Here is a 26,554-nt window from a genome sequence, read left to right as displayed (position 1 = left end):
TGAACTTTACTCTGACCTATAAAACTGATTGACTATAACTTTGACATTACTAAACTGATCTGACCTATAAAACTGATTGTAAACACTGATTGACCTGAAACACTGATTGTGACATTACTAAACTTATCTCACCTTTAAAACTGATTGACTATAACATTACTAAACTGATCTGACCTATAACACTGATTGTGACTATGACATTACTAAACTGATCTGACCTATAACACTGAATGTGACTATGACATTACTAAACTGATCTGACCTATAACACTGATTGACTATAACATTACTAAACTCATCTGACCTATAACACTGATTGACTATAACATTACTAACCACACCTGACCTATAACACTGATTGACTATAACATTACTAAAATGATCTGACCTATAACACTGATTGACTATAACATTACTAAACTGATCTGACCTATAACACTGATTGACTATAACATTACTAAACTCATCTGACCTATAACACTGATTGACTATAACATTACTAACCACACCTGACCTATAACACTGATTGCTAATAACTTTACTAAACTGATCTGACCTATAACATTACTAAACGTATCTGACCTATAAAACTGATTGTAACTATGACATTACTAAACTGATCTGACCTGAAACACTGATTGTGACTATGACATTACTAAACTTATCTCACCTTTAACACTGATTGACTATAACATTACTAAACTGATCTGACCTATAACACTGATTGACCATAACATTACTAAACTGATCTGACCTAAAACACTGATTGTGACTATGACATTACTAAACTGATCTGACCTATAACACTGATTGTGATTATAACATTACTAAACTGATCTGACCTATAATACTGATTGTGACTATGACAATACTAAACTCATCTGACCTATAACAATGATTGACTATAACAGTACTAACCACACCTGACCTATAACACTGATTGACTATAACTTTACTAAACTGATCTGACCTATAACACTGATTCACTATAACATTACTAAAATGATCTGACCTATAACACTGATTGACTATAACATTACTAAAATGATCTGACCTATAACACTGATTGACTATAACATTACTAAACTGATCTGACCTATAACACTCATTGACTTTTACATTACTAACTACATCTGACCTATAACACGGATTATGACTGTGACATTACTAAACTGATCTGACCTATAACACTGATTGACTATAACATTACTAAACTCATCTGACCTATAACACTGATTGTGACTATGACATTACTAAACTGATCTGACCTATAACACTGAATGTGACTATAACTTTACTAAACTGATCTGACCTATAACATTACTAAACGTATCTGACCTATAACACTGATTGACTATGACATTACTAACCACACCTGACCTATAACACTGATTGACTATAACATTACTAAATGTATCTGACCTATAAAACTGATTGTAACTATAACAGTACTAACCACACCTGACCTATAACACTGATTGACTATAACTTTACTAAACTGATCTGACCTATAACACTGATTGACTATAACATTACTAAACTCATCTGACCTATAACACTGATTGACTATAACATTACTAACCACACCTGACCTATAACACTGATTGACTATAACATTACTAAACTGATCTGACCTATAACACTGATTGTGACTATAACATTACTAAAGTGATCTGACCTATAACACTGATTGACTATAACATCACTAAACTGATCTGACCTATAACACTGATTGTGACTATAACATTACTAAACTCATCTGACCTATAACACTGATTGACTATAACTTTACTAAACTGATCTGACCTATAACATTACTAAACGTATCTGACCTATAACACTGATTGACTATAACATTACTAACCACACCTGACCTATAACACTGATTGACTATAACATTACTAAACTCATCTGACCTATAACATGACTAAACGTATCTGACCTATAAAACTGATTGTAACTATGACATTACTAAACTGATTGTGACTATGACATTACTAAACTGATCTCACCTTTAACACTGACTGTGACTATGACATTACGAAACTGATCTGATCTACAACACTGATTGACTATAACTTTACTAAACGTATCTGACCTATAACACTGATTGACTATAACATTACTAACCACACCTGACCTATAACACTGATTGACTATAACATTACTAACCATATCTGACCTATAACACTGATTGTGACTATGACATTACTAAACTGATCTGACCTATAACACTGATTGTGACTATGACATTACGAAACTGATCTGATCTATAACACTGATTGTGATTATAACATTACTAAACTGATCTGACCTATAACACTGATTGACTATAACATTACTAAGCTGATCTGACCTATAACACTGATTGATTATAACATTACTAAACTGATCTGACCTATAACACTGATTGTGACTATGACATTACTAAACTGATCTGACCTATAACACTGATTGTGACTATGACATTACGAAACTGATCTGATCTACAACACTGATTGACTATAACTTTACTAAACTGATCTGACCTATAACATTACTAAACGTATCTGACCTATAACACTGATTGACTATAACATTACTAACCACACCTGACCTATAACACTGATTGACTATAACATTACTAAAATGATCTGACCTATAACACTGATTGACTATAACATTACTAAACTGATCTGACCTATAACACTGATTGTGACTACAACATTACTAAACTGATCTGACCTAAAACACTGATTGTGACTATGACATTACTAAACTGATCTGACCTATAACACTGATTGACTGTAACATTACTAAACACATCTGACCTATAACACTGATTGACTATAACTTTACTAAACTGATCTGACCTATAACACTGATTCACTATAACATTACTAAAATGATCTGACCTATAACACTGATTGACTATAACATTACTAAATGATCTGACCTATAACACTGATTGACTATAACATTACTAAACTGATCTGACCTATAACACTATTGACTTTTACATTACACATCTGACCTATAACACGGATTATGACTGTGACATTACTAAACTGATCTGACCTATAACACTGATTGACTATAACATTACTAAACTCATCTGACCTATAACACTGATTGTGACTATGACATTACTAAACTGATCTGACCTATAACACTGATTGACTATAACTTTACTAAACTGATCTGACCTATAACATTACTAAACGTATCTGACCTATAACACTGATTGACTATAACATTACTAACCACACCTGACCTATAACACTGATTGACTATAACATTACTAAATGTATCTGACCTATAAAACTGATTGTAACTATAACAGTATAAACACCTGACCTATAACACTGATTGACTATAACTTTACTAAACTGATCTGACCTATAACACTGATTGACTATAACATTACTAAACTCATCTGACCTATAACACTGATTGACTATAACATTACTAACCACACCTGACCTATAACACTGATTGACTATAACATTACTAAACTGATCTGACCTATAACACTGATTGTGACTATAACATTACTAAAGTGATCTGACCTATAACACTGATTGACTATAACATCACTAAACTGATCTGACCTATAACACTGATTGTGACTATAACATTACTAAACTCATCTGACCTATAACACTGATTGACTATAACTTTACTAAACTGATCTGACCTATAACATTACTAAACGTATCTGACCTATAACACTGATTGACTATAACATTACTAACCACACCTGACCTATAACACTGATTGACTATAACATTACTAAACTCATCTGACCTATAACTGATTGACTATAAACTAAACTGATCTGACCTATAAAACTGATTGTAACTATGACATTACTAAACTGATTGTGACTATGACATTACTAAACTGATCTCACCTTTAACACTGACTGTGACTATGACATTACGAAACTGATCTGATCTACAACACTGATTGACTATAACTTTACTAAACGTATCTGACCTATAACACTGATTGACTATAACATTACTAACCACACCTGACCTATAACACTGATTGACTATAACATTACTAACCATATCTGACCTATAACACTGATTGTGACTATGACATTACTAAACTGATCTAACCTATAACACTGATTGTGACTATGACATTACGAAACTGATCTGATCTATAACACTGATTGTGATTATAACATTACTAAACTGATCTGACCTATAACACTGATTGACTATAACATTACTAAGCTGATCTGACCTATAACACTGATTGATTATAACATTACTAAACTGATCTGACCTATAACACTGATTGTGACTATGACATTACTAAACTGATCTGACTTATAACACTGATTGTGACTATGACATTACGAAACTGATCTGATCTACAACACTGATTGACTATAACTTTACTAAACTGATCTGACCTATAACATTACTAAACGTATCTGACCTATAACACTGATTGACTATAACATTACTAACCACACCTGACCTATAACACTGATTGACTATAACATTACTAAAATGATCTGACCTATAACACTGATTGACTATAACATTACTAAACTGATCTGACCTATAACACTGATTGTGACTACAACATTACTAAACTGATCTGACCTAAAACACTGATTGTGACTATGACATTACTAAACTGATCTGACCTATAACACTGATTGACTGTAACATTACTAACCACATCTGACCTATAACACTGATTGTGACTATGACATTACTAAACTCATCTGACCTATAATATAACACTGATTGTGACTATAACATTACTAAACTGATCTGACCCCAGATTTGATAAACATGTGGAATATGTGAGACATTTCTACTAGAGCTTTTATCTGATGGATGGAAATGTTTCCATGGAAACCATGTGTTTGTTGTATTTGATACCATTCTACTTATTCCACTCCAGCCATTACCACAAGCCAGTCCTCCCCAATTAAGGTGCCACCAACCTCTTGTGGTTTACCATTACCAATGCCACTCCACTCTCTATTGTTCTCTCTCGCTCTCTATCACTCCCTCTCTCACACACGCACATGTACACTCACACATGTACACTCACACGTGTACACTCACACATGCACACTCACACATGCACACTCACACATACACACTCACACATGTACACTCACACATGTACACTCACACATGCACACTCACACATGCACACTCACACGTGTACACTCACACATGCACACTCACACATGCACACTCACACATACACACTCACACATGTACACTCACACATGTACACTCACACATGCACACTCACACATGCACACTCACACATGCACACTCACACATGTAGACTCACACATGCACACTCACACATGCACACTCACACATGCACACTCGCACATGCACACTCACACATGTACACTCACACATGCACACTCACACATGCACACTCACACATGTACACTCACACATGCACACTCACACATGTACACTCACACATGTACACTCACACATGTACACTCACACATGCTCACTCACACATGCACACTCACACATCACTGAACTTCAAGAAGCACTCTCATTTTTAGCTGTAATACAATATTTCATTCCACAAGAGGGCGGTACATAGCAGCCTAGCATGTGCATCAACCTTTATCCCAAAGATCACCAGATATGTTTTAGGGCTAGGTTCATAGCCAGGAGTCATGAATTGAATGTAAGCTTCACTCATTGGCTGAGACCTAAATGGAATTTACCCATTCCCCTCATTATTACATTTGTAAAAGAGTAAGTAATAATATAAATATGTATACATGCATGGATAAAATAAGTATTACCAAGTCACTTGGCGACTTTGGTTCCACCACTTCAGCATGGGAGACAGCAGCCTACAGTGGGAAAGTAATACAAGCCTCTAAAACACTATAATAAAAAGGCAACCAATTTGAGGACAGACCCACTTAATACAATACCCCAATCAAACCCCTGTTGGTTGATTAAGTGGTGGTTATATACAAACAAATCACACAAGGCTTTCCAAACCATGCCGAGGCTCTGAGCCAAGCTGGGAATATGACTAATGAAATAAATCGCCTTTCAAAGGAAACCCTCTGCTCTGTGAAGCAGGCCAGAGCCAGGGACAGGCTGTGCCATATGTCATGTGTCATATGGCCTACATAGGCAGGCAGGGGTGTGGGGCGCTCCCTCCTAGCCCCCTCATAACATTCTCATTGTCTTAAATTTGGTAAACATAAGGCGGCTCAAAGGGAAGGGCCAGGGTGCTGTATGGCTGACTCCAGCATGCTTCTATTACAGAGTTATTCTCCTCTTATTCAATTAAATGTACCCTAACTCAATCCAACCCTGCTCGCTGCATAATCTCATAACGCGAGATAAGCGTGTAATAAAAAGCACATTGGACTTGAAAGGAGACCTCATGCGAATGCGTATAATTACGGGTATCAAAATATAATCATTTGTTTAATTGTGAGCCCTTGCCAAATAGGTATGCAATTGCTTGAAAGGAATATATTGTTTCTGGGGCTGAAATTGGATTGTACTGTGATGTGATCTGGGATGTGACGAGGCTATGCTTGATTGGAGAGGCGGAGACCCAGGGTCAGGCCCAAGGCAAACTTCCTGTTTTGTGCCCATACACAGCCAATGGAGAGAGACTCACTGGAGAGACATTCCTGTCCTTTCTCAGGGTACAGCACATAAATAAATGACCTAACCAATAACAACTGATTATAACATGAAAATCATGTTGTAATCAACATGCAATAATAACCATTATTGTATTTTTACTTGTCTAATTAAGTCACCTGTATAGTGTCATGTCACTACATCCTGGTCCTATACCTCTAGCCTGGATATGTTGGTCATTTTTCAAAATAGTTCCTGTATCAATGATGTTTAATGAAGCATTCAATGAACACAGAATGGAACCATGCAACGTGTAATGGTTTACAGGGGTGTGCCCCTAGAGAATGGATGTGGCCATAAACTGGCATGTGGAAACAGACTCTTTCAGGGGTACTGAGGGAGTGAATTGGAAACATTGACCAGCTCCCCAGCTCTAGGACAATAGTATTTAAAGTCAAGATATTGTAATTGTTGTGGTAATGGCAAAGGGGCATCTAAGGATATGCTTGTTTTAGTCAGTTTTGTCCTTATTCAAAACCCCAAGTGAGCCAATGTAGCCTATTATTTGCCTGGCAACCCATCCGCATTGCTCCAACAAACTGGCATTTCTTCTCAATGATGAGTCGCCCCAACATTTCTAGAATGCGTACACAGTCTGTCCTTTCTGATTGGTCCCAGAAACAAATGGGTCGGGCCAGAGCGGGCCTACATGATCACGTTATTAACGTTGATACTCTGATTGGTTAGATTTGTTTGAGATGATCCAATCAATGATTAATTTGTTTTGTACAATGCCCCTCATTTGGAATTCACACAAGCAACTTCTAGAATGGCAGTTTCAGACAGCATGTACAGTGTATAGGCTAGGATCGGAATTAAATTCAGGGTGAGACGTCAGTCAAGCCTAAAATGTCATAATAATCTAAATGGATATAGACAAATTGTTTTTTAATATTTTGTTATTTAACCTTTATTCAACTAGTCAGTTAAGAACAAATTAGCATTTTCCAATGACAGTCTACCCCAGCCAAACCCTCCCCTAACCCATATGATGCTGGGCCAACTGTGTGCCGCCCTATGGGACGTCTGATCACAGCCGGTTGTGATTATTATTATTATACATTTATTTCAACAAGGAACACAGACTGAGACCAATGTCTCTTTTACAGCTGGGGCCTGTGAATACATGTTTACATGTGATACAGCCCAGGGTTGAACCAGGGTCTGTAGTGACGCCTTGGGCGCTGAGATGCAGTGCCTTAGACCACTCCACCACTTGGGAGCCCTGATACCAGAAACTAAACAACAAAAATATGTAATTAAATTATTTTTAGCTAGTGTTGAGCCTTAATGGGCCCCAAGGTTTCCAGGTTAATCATTGGAAATGTGAAAATGAGAAATGGCCCCGGAGAGCTGGTTAGCCTACCCTGGCCAACTCACCGGAAGTTTTCTCCAAGCACAAGAAGCGGAAGAGGTTAAAAATAGCCTCCATCAACGGGCACTATGGAAAAATGATTCCCATTTAAAACCGACAAAGCAATTTAGAACTCATAATCAAGAGAAGAGAAAGTGCTGTTGTAAAGAGTATCGCATTTCCCTTTGCAGAAACTGCCAACCAGTTCCACCATTCAGAGGTAAACCACTGGGAATTCAGCAGGCAGTTTGAACATGATGATACATGGATTTATCCTAAACTAACCTATATTCCATTGAATTTCAGATGGTCATTTAGCCTAGGCCTAGGTATGCAACTATTTGAAGCACTACAATTTCAACCCATATGCCACTTATTTATATAAGTGACATAGAGGAAACATTAATGAAATGCAAATATATTAATCACCTATAAGTATTCCGTTACATTGTTACCCCACTTTTCTGGAGCGCCAGACATATTTGGAGACGCGCACAGCGTGCCAGAGCCTATAAACGATCCCTTGTCCCTTGGCAGTTGTGCAAGGTGCCATTTTGGTGGCCCCATTGTGGCGGGGGCAGAGAGAGTTCGGTGCGTGATGTTACCCTGGGCACACGGTCAACCATTCTCCCTGAGTGGATGACAACTCATCCTGCGTATTTATTATCACGTTTTTATATACGTTTTATGAACTTCTGTGTTCTTTTGGCCAGGGGTCCTGTCAACAAAGCCGTGTGTGTATTTCCTATTTATAAACTATCGTGCTGTATCAAAACACATTGTCATTATTATGTTGGTTGATTAGGGAATTATTTCATGTAATCTATTGTTTCTCGGGGTTTTCATTAAGATAAAAATCCACTGTAACTGAAAACATCACGTAGATCAGTGTGACAAGTAGATTACATTCGAGATCCACCAAGGGATGCACAGAAAAAAACAATGCAATGTCTTACAAATAGGACAAAGCTTTTGGACCGAATTAACTTTTAGTATTTTTGGTGCAAGGGAGGGAAAAACCTCACGCAGATCCTAACAATTGCCGGATTTTCTGCGAATCAAATCTTTGCATATTTTCCTGTTTCGAGCTAGTGTATACCAAACAATGGTGACCCCACTCTCCTTTTCAATGGGTTTGGGGTGATGTGCGCTGCGTCCAAATGGAAACGGTTGCGCTTAAATCTCAAACATTCCCAAGAATGCCTTGAATTCAATTGTGTGAGAGCATTGGGAAACCGGCAACCTGTGTGTGACTTGGGCGTCCGGGTTGCCCTAGCGTGCGCAGCTGCCGCACTCGCCTGTCACCTCACGAGCCAGGGATCGACGCACGCACACACGAGTTCAGGTACGCCTGGAACTTGAGGGTCAAATGTGTTCTGTGAGAATGATTTGACCTCATTCGTCTTGTTGATTATAATCTGTCATCTCTGCGAGCACAACAAAGGATACAATCACGGTTATTCACTGCGCGCTCAATGGAAAGACACGCAAAAACAAAACCTCACAGTGTGCGAAACCTTTTCACCTCATCATGTAATAATAATACCCCCCTCCCCCACTTAAATACACCTAGAACTTTGGATGCAAGGCATGCGTGTGGCTCCATTTCTCTCACCCCGACACACACCAGTGGTGTAAAGTACTTCAAACTGGCCTACTACTTATTAAGTATTATGGGGGGGGGGGGGGGTTATCTGTACTTTAACATACTATTTATATTTTTGACAACTTAAATTCACTACATTCCTAAAGAAAATAATGTACTTTTTACTCCATTCATTTTCCCTGACACCCAAAAGTACCCGTTACATTTTGAATGCTTAGCAGGACATGCAGGAAAATTGTCCAATTCGCCACTTATCAAAAGAGCATCCCTGGCGAACTCACTAAACACAAACACGTTGATGTAAATTATGTATGGCCTGGCTATCCGTAAATAAAATTAAAACAAGAAAATTGTGCCTTATGGTTTGCTTAATATAAGGAATTATAAATTATTTATATGTTTACTTTCACTTAAGTATATTTGAGCAATTGCATGTTGATACGTAAGTATATTTAAAACTAAATACTTTTAGACTTTTACTCAAGTAGTATTTTACTGGGTGACTTTTACTTGGGTCATTTTCTATTAAGGTATCTTTACTTTTACTCAAGTATGACAAACACACATATACACGCATGCGCATATACCTCAGTAATACACCACATATTATAAAAATATTTCATCTGTAAAGATATATATTGTAGTGAATGTGTGCATTTGAAGAAGAAGAAAAAAGTATAATTCTGTTACTGTTATTGAAAAGGATTCACAAAGGTAGATTGTTGGGACCAATCTCCGATTTGGCTACAACCCAAACTGAACACGCAATATACAGATGCTACATTTATAAATGTGCAGCAAAACTTGTAAAAAAAAAAGGATGGGATTAAACGACTGATCACGATTTATTATTATGAGGGATTGTAAGGAGTGCAGATGTTATGCAATGATTAATAAATACTTTTTAAAACCCATTTGTTATGGCAAGCCTAAATAAGTTCAGGAGTAAAAATTTGATTAACAAATCGCGTAATAAGTGGACTCATTCCATGTTCAATATTAGTGGTTAAAGTTATTTTTTAATAACTGCCCCATCTCTGTACCCCACACATACAATTATCTGTAAGGTCCCTCAATCGAGTCAAGCACACATTCACACATTCAACCACAAAGACCATAGAGATTTTCCAAAGCCTAGAAAAGGGCACCAATTGGTAGATGTGTAAAAATACAACAACAACAAAAGCAGAAGACGCTGAATATCCCTTTGAGCATAGTGAAGTTAATCATTTGGCATTGGATGGTGTATCGATACATCCAGTCACTACAAAGATACAGGTGTCCTTCCTAACTCAGTTGCCTGAGAGGAAGGAAACTGCTCAGGGATTTCACAATGAGGCCAATGGTGATTTTAAGAGTTACAGATTCTAATGTTTGCTATATGAGAACTGAGAATGGATAAACAACATTGTAGTTACTCCACAATACAAACCTAAATTACATAGTAAAAAAAGGGAACCTTTACAGAACATGCATTTGTTGTAAATACGAATTTGTTTGGTTTTAACCTTTATTTAACTAGCCAAGTCAGTTAAGAACATATTCTTATTTTCAAAGATGGCCTAGGAACAGTGGGTTAATTGCCTTCTTCAGAAGGACAGATGTTTACCTTGTCAGCTCAGGGATTCGATCTAGCAACCTTTCGGTTACAAGTCCAACGCTCTATCCACTAGGCTACCCACCCCAAAAAAAACAAGGCACTTAAGACATACTGCAAAAATAAAAAATAAGCACAGGCAAAATCCTAGAGGAAAACCTTGTTCAGTCTGCTTTCCAACAGACACTGGGAGACGTTGATATTGTCCTGCTGAAAGGTGAACTCGTCTCCCCTTTCAGCAGGACAATAACCTAGAACACACGGCCAAATCTACACTTGAGTTGCTTACCAAGACGACATTGAATGTTCCTGAGTGGCCTAGTTACAGTTTTGACTTAAATCGGCTTGAAAAGCTATGGCAAGACTTGAAAATGTCTGTCTACCAATTATCAACAATCAACTTGGCAGAGCTTGAAGAATATTTAAAATAATAATGCGCAAATATTGTACAATCCACGTGTGCAAAGCTCTTAGAGACTTAACCAAAAATAAGTATATACCCACAGCTGTAATTTCCCCCAGAGGTGCTTCTACAAAGTTTTGACTCGAGGGTGTGAATAGTTATGTAATGAGATATTTCTGTATTTCATTTTCAATAAATGTGCAAACACTTCTAAAAACATGTTTTCACATTGTCATTTTGGGGTATTGTGTGTAGATGGGTGAGAGAAAAAAATCATTATTTAATCAATTTTACATTCAGGCTGTAACACAACAAAATGTGGAATAAGTCAAGTGGTATGAATTTTTAGAATGCACTGTTTCAAGCTAAAGTTGGGAAAATCAGATTTGACGTAACGGGCTTGAGAATGAGGCTCTTCATAAAAAATAAAAAATAAAGTTTAACTTCATGATAAAGGCTTTAAGGGTTGTGATTTAACTAGATTCCATACTGAAATGTAGACCACTTCGGGGTCTACTCAGAAGAGCACACTCAATATCCTTGTTTTGCATAAAGTTTAAGATTAGGCTAATTTACCATTTGGACCAATATGATTATTTATTTGTGTTGTGTAATAGTTTTCATCTCTTGTTATTATCATATCATAATTAGCGTAATAGCGTGCGAAAAACCGTAGCCTAATAGGTTTACACATGTTTTGGACGTACGCTAATTCTATTAGATGCAACGCTCCATAATGAAGAGAAAGACTCTCCCGGTAAAATACAGTGAACTCCTGTTTTAAGCTGTTTTGAATGAATGTATATGAGAAACTGACATTAATACTATATACTGCATCGCAATTAAACGTATCGTAGGACATGTCATGGGGACATCATTTGGACTATGTTAGGCCTATTAAAAATCAATCCTCTTAACTGAAGTGATGCGAGCATTATTGTGATAGTTTTACATGTGCCACATAATTGTTTGTGTACTTGGCAAATGTTTTATTGGTAATATGGATCAAATGTTTATAAATAATAATTATTGAAACGACAGGCTACTATGGTGCCTAATGTAGATTTGCTTAATCCGTGACCCCATGTTTCAGGTATGACATTTTCAGGACATATTGTAGGCCTAAATATCTCTACTAAATGATTAAATCAATGCGCTTCCAAGACAGATTGAATAGGGATGTTAGAACGCACAGGGTTTTGAATAGGGCTGCTAATTGCATTCAAGGAGTGCAGTCAGAAAGCCAACTGTATATTCCAGTCATAGCAATGACCATTAAGATCCTATTAAATTACTATATATTAGTATTATAATTCCACATTATATGGCAATGACCGACTCTGCATCTTTCATATGGTGTGTGACACTCTATATATATATATATATAGTATATACTAAAATAGTAAATATATATATATATATATTCTTTTTTTTACTATTTTCGCGGAAGGAGCGAGGAATTCCTGATTCGAGCTTGTCTTATCTCCCGCAGCCCTGGGGACATCCTGCATGCAGGACCATTGTTCCCGCGCGCCCCGCTTAGCTCAGCTCAGTTTAGCTGAACTGGCAACCTTTCTGCTAAAATGCACACCTGCCGCACCTACACTGAACAAACACATGCATGCGACCCATGCACCGAAAATGTTTGATTTGTGGTGGGGGATTGGGTATTGACTCCTCCTGCTCAGCATCATTCCATTTCTGGTTAAGTTAAATCTTAAGGTTTGGTATAGGGTTAATTAAAAAAATAAAAAAATAAAAAAATAAAGTGAGTGTCTACCACTGGGATAGAACACATGACCTTTCGGATCTGGAGGGTTAAAACATTACGTTTAGACATTCATTTCAAATGGTTAAATTAAGGATTCAAATTTGGGATTGGGTTAAAAAATAAATACAAAATGAATGACTGTCTACCACTGGGATTAAACACATAACTTTCAGATCCGGAGTCATGGGACAGTTGTTGACACCCTGGGCTGACTCCTCATTCTCAGCATCATTAATACCGCTGGGATTGAACAGCAACCTTTGGATCCGGAGCGTCAAAACATTAAGTTTAGGCATCCATTCCCAATAGTTAAATTAAGAGTTAAGGTTTGTCAACAACTCCCTAGCGAAACGCAAGCCTACTTGATGATAATAGCGCTCACTAATGCCCCTAGTGGACGGTTTTGAAGCCATTTCCCGACGACTTCAGGACACGGACAGTTGTCCAATTTTAAAATCAATCTTGAGCGATCTGCTTGGTGTGTCATATCTGTGCAGACAATTCTATTCGGTCTGGCTTTATGCACAGGCATACAGTGCCTTCAGAAAGTATTCACACCCCTTGACTTTTTCCAAATGTTGTTGTGCTACCAAGTTGGTTACAAATGGATTTAATATTTTTTTAAATTGTCAACAATTTACACAAAATACTCTGTAATCACAAAGAGGAACAAAAATTCAAACATTTGTAAAATATTAATATATCATGATTTAGATAAGTATTCAACTCCCTGAGTCAATACATTTTAGAATCACCTTTGGCAGCAATCACAGTTGTGAGTCTTTCCGGATAAGTCACTAAAAGCTTTCCACACCTGGATTGCCCATTATTATTTTCACATTTCTTCAAGCTCTGTCAAATTGGTTGTTGATTATTACTAGATAACCATTTTCAGGTCTTGCCATGTATTGTCAAGCAGATATAAGTCAAAACTGTAACTCTGCCACTGTCTTCTTGATACGAAACTCCAGTGTAGATTTGGCCTTGTGTTTTAGTTTATTGTCCTGCTTAAAGGTGAATTCATCTCCATAGTATCTGGTGGAAAGCAGACTGAACCAGGTTTTCCAATAGGATTTTGATTTTGAAAAAATTACCAATTACAAGCATACCCATAACATGATGCAGCCACCACTATGCTTGAAAATATGATTGGTAGTGAGTGGTACTGAGTGGTACTCAGTAATGTGTTGTATTGAATTTTCCCCAAACCCTTTTTGTTCAGGACAGAAAGTAAATTGGTTTGCCACATTTTTTTGCAGTATTAATTTAGTGTCTTGTTGCAAATGTTTAGGAATATTTCTATTCTGTACAGGTTTCCTTATTTTCACTCTGTCAATTAGTTTAGTATTGTGGAGTAACTACAAAGTTGTTGATCCATCCTCAGTTTTATCCTGTCACTGCCATTAAACTCTATAACTGTTTTAAAGTCACCATTGGCTCATGGTGAAATCCCTGAGTGGTTTATTCCTCTCCGGCAACTGAGATAGGAAGGAAGCCTGTATCTTTGTAGTGACTGGGTGCATTGATACATCATCCAAAGTGTAATTAATTACTTCACCATGCTCAAAGGGATATTCAGCTTAATTTTTAGCCATCTGCCAATAAGTGCCCTTATTTGCAGGCATTGGAAAACCTCCATGATCTTTGTGGTTGAATCTGTGTTTGAAATTCACTGCTGGACTGAGGGACCTTAAAGATAATTGTATATGTGGGGTACAGAGATGAGGTAGTCATTCTAAAATCATGTTAAAAACTACTATATGCACACAGAGTGAGTCCATGCAACTTATTATGTGACTTCTTAAGCACATTGTTACTCCTGAATGGGTTTAGGCTTGCCATAACAAAGGGGTTGAATACTTATTGACTCAAGACATTTCAGCTTTTCACGTTTAATTAATTAGTCAAATGTTCTATAAATACAATACCAATTGACATTATGGGGTATTGTGCTAGGCCAGTGACAAAAACATCTACATTTAATCTATTTTAGATTCAGGCTGTAACACAACAAAATGTGGAAAAAGTCAAGGGGTGTGAATACTTTCTCAGGGCACTGTAAACTGAAAGAGAAATACATATTGCAACATCTAAAGTACGCCGAAAATGCATTGGTCATGTCTTTGTCAAATAATATAATCCACGAATTCAAATAAACAAAACGCAACTCTACGGTTACATGTGCAACGCTCCTCTATACCTCATATCATCAGCATGAATGTTGTCTGTACAATTGTAACAAATAGTACAACATCTGGTGCATTGAACATTTAACATAGATATTATAATAATTATTATTATTATTAGTGTCATCATATGCTAATACAGGCTATCATTATCATAATATAGGAATGTTAAAATATCACACGTTCAGTTGGTTAAATAGGCAAAGCAAGATATAAGCTACACATCCATCGTCGGCTAAATGTAGGCTAGTCTCCGAAAATGGTTACTAGCTCGCTGACAACATGTCTTATTTTTCGTGAAATGTTGTAAGCCTATTTATTATTTGAAGAAGCATGTTTAGAATACACTGGCCTTTCAAACACGTCCTTATCTCCTCGTTGTTTACAAAACATTAATACGAGGAAGCATAAAATATACACAGCTAGGCCTACCTTCAAACCTTGCATTGTCGCTACCTCTGCGCGCGCAGTGTCCAAGTGGCCGCGCAGCGCTGAAAGGTGACGCTCGCGCGCTGCTCAATCCAGCTCGTTAAACAGAGAGACACACAATGTATAGCAGAATAGATCTACCGGATGAAGCGCCAGTTGGCTTCGCGGAGTTTGAATCAATGCTCAACCAATGTCTTTGAACTACTGTTTGTTATTTTCTTATTTGCTGAGGTAGTTTTATTCCCCAAGTTAAATAACAATTTGAATTAGAGTGCACAGCATTCTAAAGTTGGATGAATTATGTATAGGTACATTTTTTAGGCCTAATTAATGTGGTGTTCTATTATTAATAAGAGTACAATGAGTTGAGTTGTCTCTCATGTTAGGCTACCTGTTTTATGATTTATATCCGAGAAGGATTTGTTGAATTTAGCTTCTGCTAAAACAACATGCTTCATTCATTCCATATAGTATCTTATGCAAACTGAGTCTCAAGTCATGGAATATGCCCACACAGAAAGCTAAAACCTTTAACCATTATGGTTTCTGTTGGGCTGAATGTATCTACAATTTGCCTCATACACATGTGATTACAAAGGTGGGCTAATGCATTACACCATTCATTTCAACCTTCAGCTGCAAGTAAAACAATGCAACAGTGGCACCAGGCCTATTAATTAAGAAACATGCACCTGATGATAGGATAAAACGGCTTTATATACATGGCATAGACTTCAAGGCATAGACTATAACAGGAAAATATATACTGTAGGTCAATAGGTCATCCGTTGCATTTTCATCGTAATCATATTCTCCAAGTACACAAACGACAGGTGCTCTTTGCGTGGCTCACCGTGCCCGCACAATGGATAGCGAATTAAGGAAAGGGTCGTAATATCCTCTGTGCGCGCCACTTTTGCATCCATGCAAGCATATAAAGCAAACAAGTATTGGCTTATAATATATGAATGGCAACTTGTGTTAACGTGTATGTATAAAAATCCTGTTTTTTAAATGCTAGGAATGAAATACAATTGCATTTTCTTGAACTTAACTGAATAATGCACATTTTACCAAAGTGACTAGCCAATTTAGTTTAGTAAACGAGAATAATTATTTAGGGATTAATCCACAAAAATATTTCCTATTTAAACTCCTGACAACACTGCAGGACTCACCACAACTCCATTTCTCACCTATAGTTAATGTATAATATGCATGTCATGAACGACGCTGCGAAGGTGCCGAGGACGTTGCTTTTGAGCGGAGGGTGGATCAAGGTGAATGATATACTGTTGCATGATTGCTGTCTACAGTCACATAATGATCTTGTCAGTCTAAAATAAGGTTCGAACTCACTGAAAGTGGACATCCCATTCAGAAGAACCTAATGCATGACCCAGCATATGACCCCATATGAGACAACCTAGGATCAATCAAAAGGTTCTGCTAATGTGCTATCAGCAGCCTATCGTAAAATATTGGCAGAACTGTTGAAAAAGAATTGGTTTCAGCGCTGCAATAGTGATATGAATTATATTCATTATAATCAATACAATTCAAATCCAATTATGAAATTATTAATCGTTTTTAATAAAAAAATTAATAAACGTTTTAAACCATACAATAGTCACCCGATAGCTGTGTGTGTGTGAACCTGAGTGTTGTTAAAGTGATAATAGGTGGAAGAGAGTTGAGAATAGACGTGTATTGAAAGCGTTTCACTCGTCACCAGGTCTTTCTTATCAAGAGCGTCACTTCCCCCGAGTTCGGAACGGCTCTCTTGGGCCTCACTGGGAAGTGCACGTACATCGAATTCAGCCGAAAGACGTGTGTGAAGACGTGTGTAAAGCTATAACATCATTCTCTGATAGACTATAGCAATTTAGGCATCAACATGAAACATCGTTTAAACCTATAGGTGGATGCTATTGTTTTGTAGCCTGTAGGTTTTTAACGTTAATGACACTATATTGCCTATAGGCCTACGTTTGATCTTAGTTTTGATGGTTCGTTTAGCAAAATATGCAGGAAAAAAGTATTGTGTCACCTATTACTTTACGCTCAACTCAGCCAACTCGCACGTCACTTCTCTTAGCGCATATGTAAGCAATTGTCTTCCCTAAAATGAATACAAATATTGATTTCATTGCTAGATTTCATACAGGTAGGCCCATAAAGGTCTAGGCTATTCAAGTTTAAATGATTTGGCCAAAAATGCCTTAGGCACATTTTTTCGAATATCTGGACAACCCAACTGATGGCCAAGTAAGGTGTAAGACACGTCAGACACGTCAATCTTTAGATAAGAATCATGCAGTAAAGGTTAAAGGTCAGCTCCATAGTGTAACCGAACGTTTTGGGTGGATGGAAGCCATCCATGGCTGAACTCCTTGGTTCACCAAATTCACCTTATTGTGAATGATAATAACAGGCCATAATAATAATAATAATTTATAATAATAATAATAATACAATAGTAATAATCAAGTGCCACTGCGCAATTATGCATGAGCAGTTGGTAAACACACAGAGAAAAACCCCTCATGCTCCTTAGAAAAGCTCATTGAGCTGAAGCCACAATTAGCTTCAACACATAATGTAGGTTAGTTAGCCTACATCATATCGGGATAATGATTAAATGGAATTACTTTGATGACGACCCTTAACTTCTGCAGCATCTGTTTCTCCTAAGCATTCGGCCTCCGAGCAACGCCTGCCAAAAAAAACCTCTAAGAAGTTCACAACGTATTCCTAAACACTCACGGCTTTTTCCTGGTTTTCTCTCTTCCATTATTGCACTCTGCTGACAAATGAGATGCCATAGACGTATTTGTTAACTCTAATAATGAATGTAGACTGTTCAGATAAGGCAAAAGTTCAATGTTTCATTTTGTAATGCATGCGAGTCCCCAGAGTAGGCCATACTGTGTTTTCATTCCATTAAGGTCTAATAGCTCAACAGCTCTAATAGTTTATAATGAAATGGCATTTCCCAAAACTACTTTCGAAAGGAATAATATATATTTAGTGTATAAAACTGAAATATCCAACCAACTCCCTGAACTGTAGCTATATTGTACAAAATTATTAGGCCTTATTACGCATCTGCTAGATATTTTGAGATGTTTTACGCAAATAATTTACATGTCAATGTTTTTTTAAATAAGTGCAATTTAACATTAAGCATTTTCAAGACTAAAAATACACACTCGGGTTTAGGCCTAAGTGAAGAACATTCACGGACAGAATTCCAGTTAACTTCATCTGTGGACTATATAGCTCTAAGACTACATTGCAAGCCTAATACGTTTATATAATACAGTTTTCGCACAAATAAGGATTAATTAATGACCAATGTTTTACTTTGAAAAAAAGTTTATTAAGACATTCACAAAACTAGAAAAAGAGGGAAAAGTGCTAATTTAACATGGTCCCAGCATGAATGAGACAAAAATAATTACGTTTATAAAAAACAAGAAAGGTTAAAAAAAAATCTGCCACTGGACTGAATGTTATCGGAAACTAAACCATCTCTATCAGAGGTCACGAAGCCTACAAAGTCAATGACCCCAGAAGTAACAAACACATCTTTGGTATTGCTCCTTCTGACGGTACTCTCTCTCTCTATTTCCACCTGCACTCGGATGAAGTACTGTGAAACGGAAAAAAATATATAAAAAAATAAAGACAGGCTAAATAATCCAATTTTCACCTGATCTTGCTGGAGTTGGCTCAGTTCACGATACTGGTTCGAATACGTAGTTCTAATTAAAGTATCACTCATTCAGGTGATGTTTTGAATTCCAAGACAGGGGGAGGGTTTTGTGTATTTTGTTTTCAATTAATTGTATTTTGAATTTGTATCCCCATGAATAGGGAACTGGTCTGATTTTACAAATGTTTCTAACATACTACAGTGTTTATAACACACTGTTGCCTTCAGTCCAAGGCAACAGTGGGAGCACGAAATGGCCCCCAAAAGTTCTGCTTTACCTCGTGCCTAGTCGAGACCTCTTAATATCACCATTTCCAGTTTTTGAAAATCCTCTCAGCATCCCCACTTGTATATCTTTCCATATGAATTTTCAGTACATTATTTGGATCAAAAGAGCCCGTCATAGTATTGTCTCTTCAAAAATACTTTTTTTCTGGTTTGAATATACAGGAATAGACTTATTGTCTTTCTCTCACGAGGGTCCATTTTACAAGTGGCCCTCTCGTAAACTCTAAATGTCAATCCTCGTGTGTAACGCAGAGTGTTTGCTCTCGTGATCCCAATACGAACAGTGCATCATGGAGAGCTCGGTAGGCTGGCGGGAGCAGGCGAACTGCAGGCCCGCTCCGTTGCTGGAGGATACCGGGGGTGGCGCAACGGTGGCGGGGCTCAGCTGCTGGGCATGGTGAGCGTGCGGGTGGTGGTGATGGCTCATGCCATTATAAGAGTTCACCATGCTGGGGAGACCCATGCTTTGCACCCGGGAGTACGGGTTGTATGAGGAGGGAGCGGACAGTCCTTTCACATTGACGGGACTCACGTTGCCACTGGCCATCTGACAGGAGGTGTAGGACATCGGGGTGGGCGGCTGGCCCAGCGACCACGAGTTGTTCATGAAGCTGGATTGCAGGTACTTCGGAGGGGACAGGTAGCCGTACCCATCACCGCCGAAGAGGGATTTCCCGGGCTGGAAATGGGTCGGTGGAGGTCTGAAGGGACGTTTCATTCTACGTCTCCTTCTGTAGTTTCCCTTCTCGAACATGTCCTCGCACGCCGGGTCAAGGGTCCAGTAATTCCCCTTTCTCTCGCCGCCTCCCTCGCGAGGAACCTTGATGAAGCATTCATTCAGACTCAAGTTGTGCCGGATACTGTTTTGCCAGCCTTTCTTGTTTTTCTCGTAGAAAGGGAATTTGGTTATGATATACTGGTAAATACCAGACAAAGTGAGGCGCTTCTCAGTGCTCTCCCGGATGGCCATGGCAATGAGAGCCACATACGAATACGGTGGTTTTTGAGACGGGTCCGTTTTCTCCGAAACTTTTTCCTGGACCGGTTCCTCTTTGGGTCGCTCCTTATCCTTCGCCATGTTGGTGTCGTGGACCATCAGGGCCATTGCGTCATCCTCTGGGTTTTGGTAAGTGGCCATCATTGCGCACACCAAAACAAAACAAATACAGAACAACAAACGCGATTAACTACACTTGCAGAAAATTATATTAGCCGTAGCACCTCAAGATGGACTTCAAAACAAAACTCTGAGGCTGCCTCCTTAACGTTGAGCGCGCAGAGAAATCCGTGTTTTGAGCCACAGTTGGTGACTTGTTAGGCACTAGACTCTCCTCTAGAACAAACGTTCTTCCAAACTGGTTTGTGATGGAGGCGCAGCCCAGGTTGTGGTTTGATTCCTCTCTAAGCCCAGCCCTTTTCGCTTTTTTTCCACAGGCAGACGGTAGGCCTACTAGTGGCGGTGGCACTCCAGTGCGTCGTGCGACGTACTGCTCTGTGATTTGTGCGCGTTGGACGAGTTCCGCCTCTGTTGGTTTACAGCTGCGTGGTGAGGAACCTCTCGTCTACCCACTTCACATGATCAAATACATTTTCCTGTTCACACACGTTTAAAAAATAACATGTGTTAGAGTGGGGTTTAGACAAGGTAGCACTCATTGCAGTTTAGAGAAAAGTTTGTGTCAAAAATAAATTATTAAGAGAAAGAGAATTTCAAGGTACTGTAATTCATTTCGTGAATTTCAATGCCATTCAAGGCACGTGTTAATGTAGCATGGGACACAGTTATGATTGACAAAATAGCAAACTGTTTCGTCCTGTATTTATGTTGACTTATAGTTTGTACAAAATAATATCCTATAGGGTATTCATAACTGAACATCTTTGTGTTGTGGTATTGACTGCAATTTTACACAATGTCCAATGATAAAACAAGGTAGACCTAATATAAATAGTATTTTCAGCTATTGTAAGTAAATAACCTCGGCCTATACACTCAGACTTAACTCAACGTGTTATTGCATTCCGACTGACTTTAGGCTGAAGCCTCATTAGCTACTGACCGCTTGTCCGCAGCAGCCGCAGAAAACCTGGATTGATAGTGCCGCTTAATTAGCAGGCATTGTGATGGAGGTGTACGAAAGGGGTATACACTTCCCTGGCCACCCATGTGGGTCCCGTCGGCTTTCTCCGAGATGGTATTTCCGTGCAATGAGAGCTGACGCAGGTGGAACAGCATTGGCATGTGTGTCATCGCCCGCCACCGGACCACAGTCTTTGGCCCGGCGGGCCGCTGTAGAGAAGCCCCAGCTCGCCTCTCGGAGGAACAGCTGAACAGCGGTGAAAGCCAACCGTCTCTCAGCGCGCAATTACTGCAAGACACAGAATAGGCCGTTTCCAGCGCTAAAATAAATATTTTTTTCAGGTTCATGATTATCTTTTTCACCTAGCCTATGTTTTTGGACTGAAAAGCATATGCTGAAAATATATTACTCTGCTTAATTGTGTCTAGTTCAGATAGCGTCGACAAAATAAATTATGTGGCTACTTTTTAAACGTGTGTCAATATATCCCATAGCAATGATATAAATAACAATAATAATTAATTATCATACATAGCCTATCATCGTCTTGCAATGCATGGATAGGCCTACCTATATTTGTGTATGAGCGTGTCAAAAGGCACCACATGTGTAGGAACGTAGTTTGTAAATAATTATGCTTTCAAAATCATGCTAAATATGATATAAAACATCCACGGAGTGCTGCATATTTTGGAAGTGTTGTACTATATACATGGTCAGGTCAAATGTGTTTGGAGATATAATTGACCAAAATGCCCAAACATTCGTTTTCACCAAGACTAAAAATATATATTTTGGATAGCAAACACACATGAAAAGTCAAAGAAACAGTTTGATGGTTTTATTTTTATTTTCAAAATCAAGGTGAATACAGGCCTATACTTCACTGACATGCTACTTTAACAAAGCGACATAGATGCGGTGATGTGGTCTTTCAGTGAATGAAAACAAAGAAGACACCACAAAACTTGAGCCTTTTGTTGGGCAGTTATGACAGTGCGCGTGTGTTTAGTAATACCTCGTGATTTAGGGAGTTGTTTAGTCTTTATTGTTGCGGAGAAAGTCTGTGGTCTCTTCATGTTCCCATGCGCCCAAATCCATGAGGATTAGAACAAGGAACACGAATAGAGAGAGAGAAGAAGAATTGCTGAACGGTCAACAATCATAGAGGTTATCATTCAATCGTTTTGCTATTATCATATTGTTATTAAACAATCATTAATAACAACAGTAGCAGTAATGCCTATTGTGCAATAACACAAATGACTGTAATAACATCATTAGACTACCAGTAGGCCTACTCATATGGCTCAGAAGGTCGAATAAAACGAAAAGAAAACGTCAAAAAACTTTTGGAACAACGTGGGAAGGAAAACGAAACGATGTTTAAAAGGCTACACTGTCTCAAACTCAAGGCTAAAACTGCAGATCTGTTTCAATATCTTTTTTTGTTTAAACTGGATTATTTACAAATTATTCAGCATTCCTGTGACAATAAATGATTTATTGTTGCCTAGGTCAGGACTTGTCTATGCCCTGCATGGTTTACAAGGAATATCTTGGCAAAATATAGGTTCCATTGTTTTGGAACCACGTGTTGGCCTATAGGTATTTATCAGTCATTAATGCCACTTATATGTTTTCTATTTTCAACTACATTTTTCTGAATAACACAATATTATTTTAATAAATAATACATACCTTTTGTTGACTGAAACTTTGGACGCTTGCTTGAGTCTTACTCTAAACGACTGCAGGAGATCGTCGACTTTTCCCCGGGCACACCTCGCTCACCTGTGCGCGGTATCTGGCCCGGGCTGCTACAGTCACGCGCGTCACGTCACAACAAGCTGTAAATAAACATGTTAAGAATCTGTAAACACCGCTTGCGCGAGGCCAATGTGTAACCTGAACTATAGCTTGGCTTTAGAGCGCGCTGAGGAATGTTAATTCGATTGTCACATGTTATCTTTATATCACGTTTTAAATTGGATAAAAGAGAACGAAGGAAAAAGTCGTTGGTTGACAAAAGAAGGTAAATACTATTAATCCACCTATTGTAACATGTACATTACGCTAAAACATGGTTTAGGCGCACTGGCAAATTAACAGTCTCATTGAACCAAGATTGCACCAAAGGGGTCATGCGTTATTTTTGGATGCATGGAAATGTTCACAATACCACGCTGCAGAAAGAGAACAGTTGTAGAGGGCAATATGGGTATAGTATGGGCATAGCTCCTGGATACACGTCTGAAGCTAGGCTATACTGTCTAAAACACCAGGCCTAACTTTTCTTCAACGTCTGACTTTTCATCAGGAGTTCTCAATACCAAATGGCACTCGTCATTTGGTGAGGGATATGTTCAAATATTAAACTAAATTATGTAACATTAATACGAATTAACTAGGCATAATACCAAAGGTTTAAACAAAATGACAATCCAATTGTTATATTGAACGAATTGATCTGGACAAAAAAGCAGACGTGCAATAAACCAAAGGCAAGGAAGGCCTATCACTGCTGTACAACAAAGAGAATACGAGAGAGCCACGAGATAGACACAGGGCAGCCTATGTTTTGTTCTTAGATAAATACACACCCTCTACAAATCCTTCTCAAATTCTCGCTTGATCCCCAACAATCATCAGCGAATAAACGCTTAGTGTAATAAAAAGATACAATGTAAAACAACTCCACTGCTGACAGGGTTCTGTTGCGGCTTAGCCGACGCTTTAATTGCAGTAATGATATATCACCTCGTAAATGCACCGAGGTTGTTATAGTTTTGTGTAAGTAGAAACAAATAGTAGTCAACATAATAATATGAACAACGATAATAATAAACTATCCGATATTTAGTGGCAACCACCAGAATAATACAGAGAAAAAACGACAACACCAAAATGGAGCGCATTAATGCGTGTGTGTATGTGTGACTGTGTCGCAACGCCCGTTTGCAGGCCTACAATAAGATAACAAACCAAACATGGCAGCACCATCTCTTAACCGGCCCTCAGCTTTAATGCACATTGAAAGACTTAAATTCCTGTCCTTGCGCACTTCCTGCCCTCGGTCTAGTCGAGGATGTTTATGATAGGGTGCGCGTGAGGAATGCGAAGGACGAGATCCGCCAGGTCAGCCCGGGGACCGGGCCGGGGCGAACCCACCGAGTCACAGCCCACGGAGTGAAGCCATGCACTGGCAGCAGTATATCCAGTTGAAAAGAACAGGACATACATTAAGGTTAGGATAGGGTATTCTATAAACATATGTATTTGTAATTGTGGTAAACAATACCCATCATGAATTCATTATGTTAATGTGAATTATGTTTTCATTAATAATACTATTATTATTAATAATAATACGTTTTCACAAATTCTCGATGAATTTTTGTTGTACTAAATTCACTGCTGCAATAACATTTTCCGCCCAGAGTGGGGTTATACTGCATCTGGACATCACATTCAGTCGTGGCTATGCGTAGCCCTTATTGCTAAGCCTATAATAATAGAAATGTCGAGCATTATTAGGCTATGTGCACTGTTTTGTATTTAATATAACCTGCATACATTATTATAACAAATTGTTGAATTGTTGAAGAACAGATCTTTTTTAAATATAATTTATGCATGCCTATACATTTTTTCATTTAGTCATATGTCGAATAAATCCCTCACAACTTTTACTATCTGATCAGTTAAAAACCAAGACACAGATCCCCCTTTCCACTTTTACGGTTCAATCGTTAAAGGTATTGATGCGTGACCAGCCAAAGCCTTGTCTCTGTTGCGGCAGTTATGGCGAGGTGTTATGTTTTCTTTGGATATTGACTTACGTTTGACAAACTTTTTGTCTGTTCATTGAGGCATGTGGGAGAAAAGATGGATCCTTCTGCGAGGAAGGAGGACGCGTCACAATGCTGCTCCATCATGGTTTCTAGGCTATGCCGACCCGAAAAATATCAATTTCAGTTAGTCCAAATTCTGTCAGCTATTCATGTAGCCTATTGAAATATTGATAATATACTACATCTCTCTTTCAAAATAGTTTGGTCTCTGCTGAAGACAAATCTGGTTCTGTGAATGTTCCCAGAACATTCATTAGGTTGCAGAAAATGTTCTCATAACACAAAAACTGTCCAGTTGTGCTGATGATTATACATTGTTTGTAGGACTATAAAACATTAGCCTGATTTTGCAAGAACTTTCCCGGAACACATTTAGTCTGTTCTTACCTGGAAACCTAATGAGAATGTTTGGGGAATGTGCTGTGGTTGTTATAGATTTGAGCTAATGTTAGGAGAACATTCCAAGGATATTTCAGTTAAAGCATTTTCACACAAAACATAACATTTTGTTATCAAAAACATAATTTTTTCCCTCATCCGAATGTTAGATAAAACACCAACTAAAACTTAATGGGAATCTTAGCTGATGTTCTGGGAATGTC

At 38.1% G+C, this 26,554-nt stretch overlaps 2 protein-coding genes across 4 annotated transcripts in view; both read right to left on the bottom strand.

The window, feature by feature from the left end:
* Window positions 1-23,898, bottom strand: part of LOC112266167 (phosphatidylinositol 4,5-bisphosphate 3-kinase catalytic subunit beta isoform-like) — a 141,569-nt gene extending 117,671 nt beyond the window's left edge. The window contains exon 1 of the mRNA XM_042296354.1: window positions 23,800-23,898. The gene's annotated coding sequence lies outside the window, so the exon portion shown is untranslated. The remainder of the gene's footprint in view (window positions 1-23,799) is intronic.
* LOC112265689 (forkhead box protein L2) lies at window positions 19,372-23,905 on the bottom strand. Of its 3 annotated transcripts, XM_024443238.2 has the most exons (4): window positions 23,800-23,905; window positions 23,117-23,171; window positions 22,078-22,386; window positions 19,372-21,610 (listed from the first exon to the last, which is right to left on the bottom strand). In XM_024443238.2, the coding sequence occupies exon 4, from the start codon at window positions 21,156-21,158 to the stop codon at window positions 20,241-20,243; it is 918 nt and encodes a 305-aa protein (XP_024299006.1). In that variant the 5' UTR covers window positions 21,159-21,610; window positions 22,078-22,386; window positions 23,117-23,171; window positions 23,800-23,905; the 3' UTR covers window positions 19,372-20,240. The 3 variants fall into 3 exon arrangements, with proteins under 3 accessions (XP_024299006.1, XP_024299005.1, XP_042152291.1); XM_024443237.2 differs by lacking the exon at window positions 23,117-23,171 and having other exon boundaries at window positions 19,372-22,386; window positions 23,800-23,894; XM_042296357.1 differs by lacking the exons at window positions 22,078-22,386; window positions 23,117-23,171 and having other exon boundaries at window positions 23,800-23,817.
* Between the last annotated feature and the right edge of the window lie 2,649 nt (window positions 23,906-26,554).

The sequence above is a fragment of the Oncorhynchus tshawytscha genome, linkage group LG13 (genome assembly GCF_018296145.1).
Source record: "Oncorhynchus tshawytscha isolate Ot180627B linkage group LG13, Otsh_v2.0, whole genome shotgun sequence".
NCBI lineage: Eukaryota > Metazoa > Chordata > Actinopteri > Salmoniformes > Salmonidae > Oncorhynchus > Oncorhynchus tshawytscha.
The sequence above is the reverse complement of the archived record's forward strand: the minus strand, read 5'-3'. Positions and strand labels throughout refer to the sequence as shown.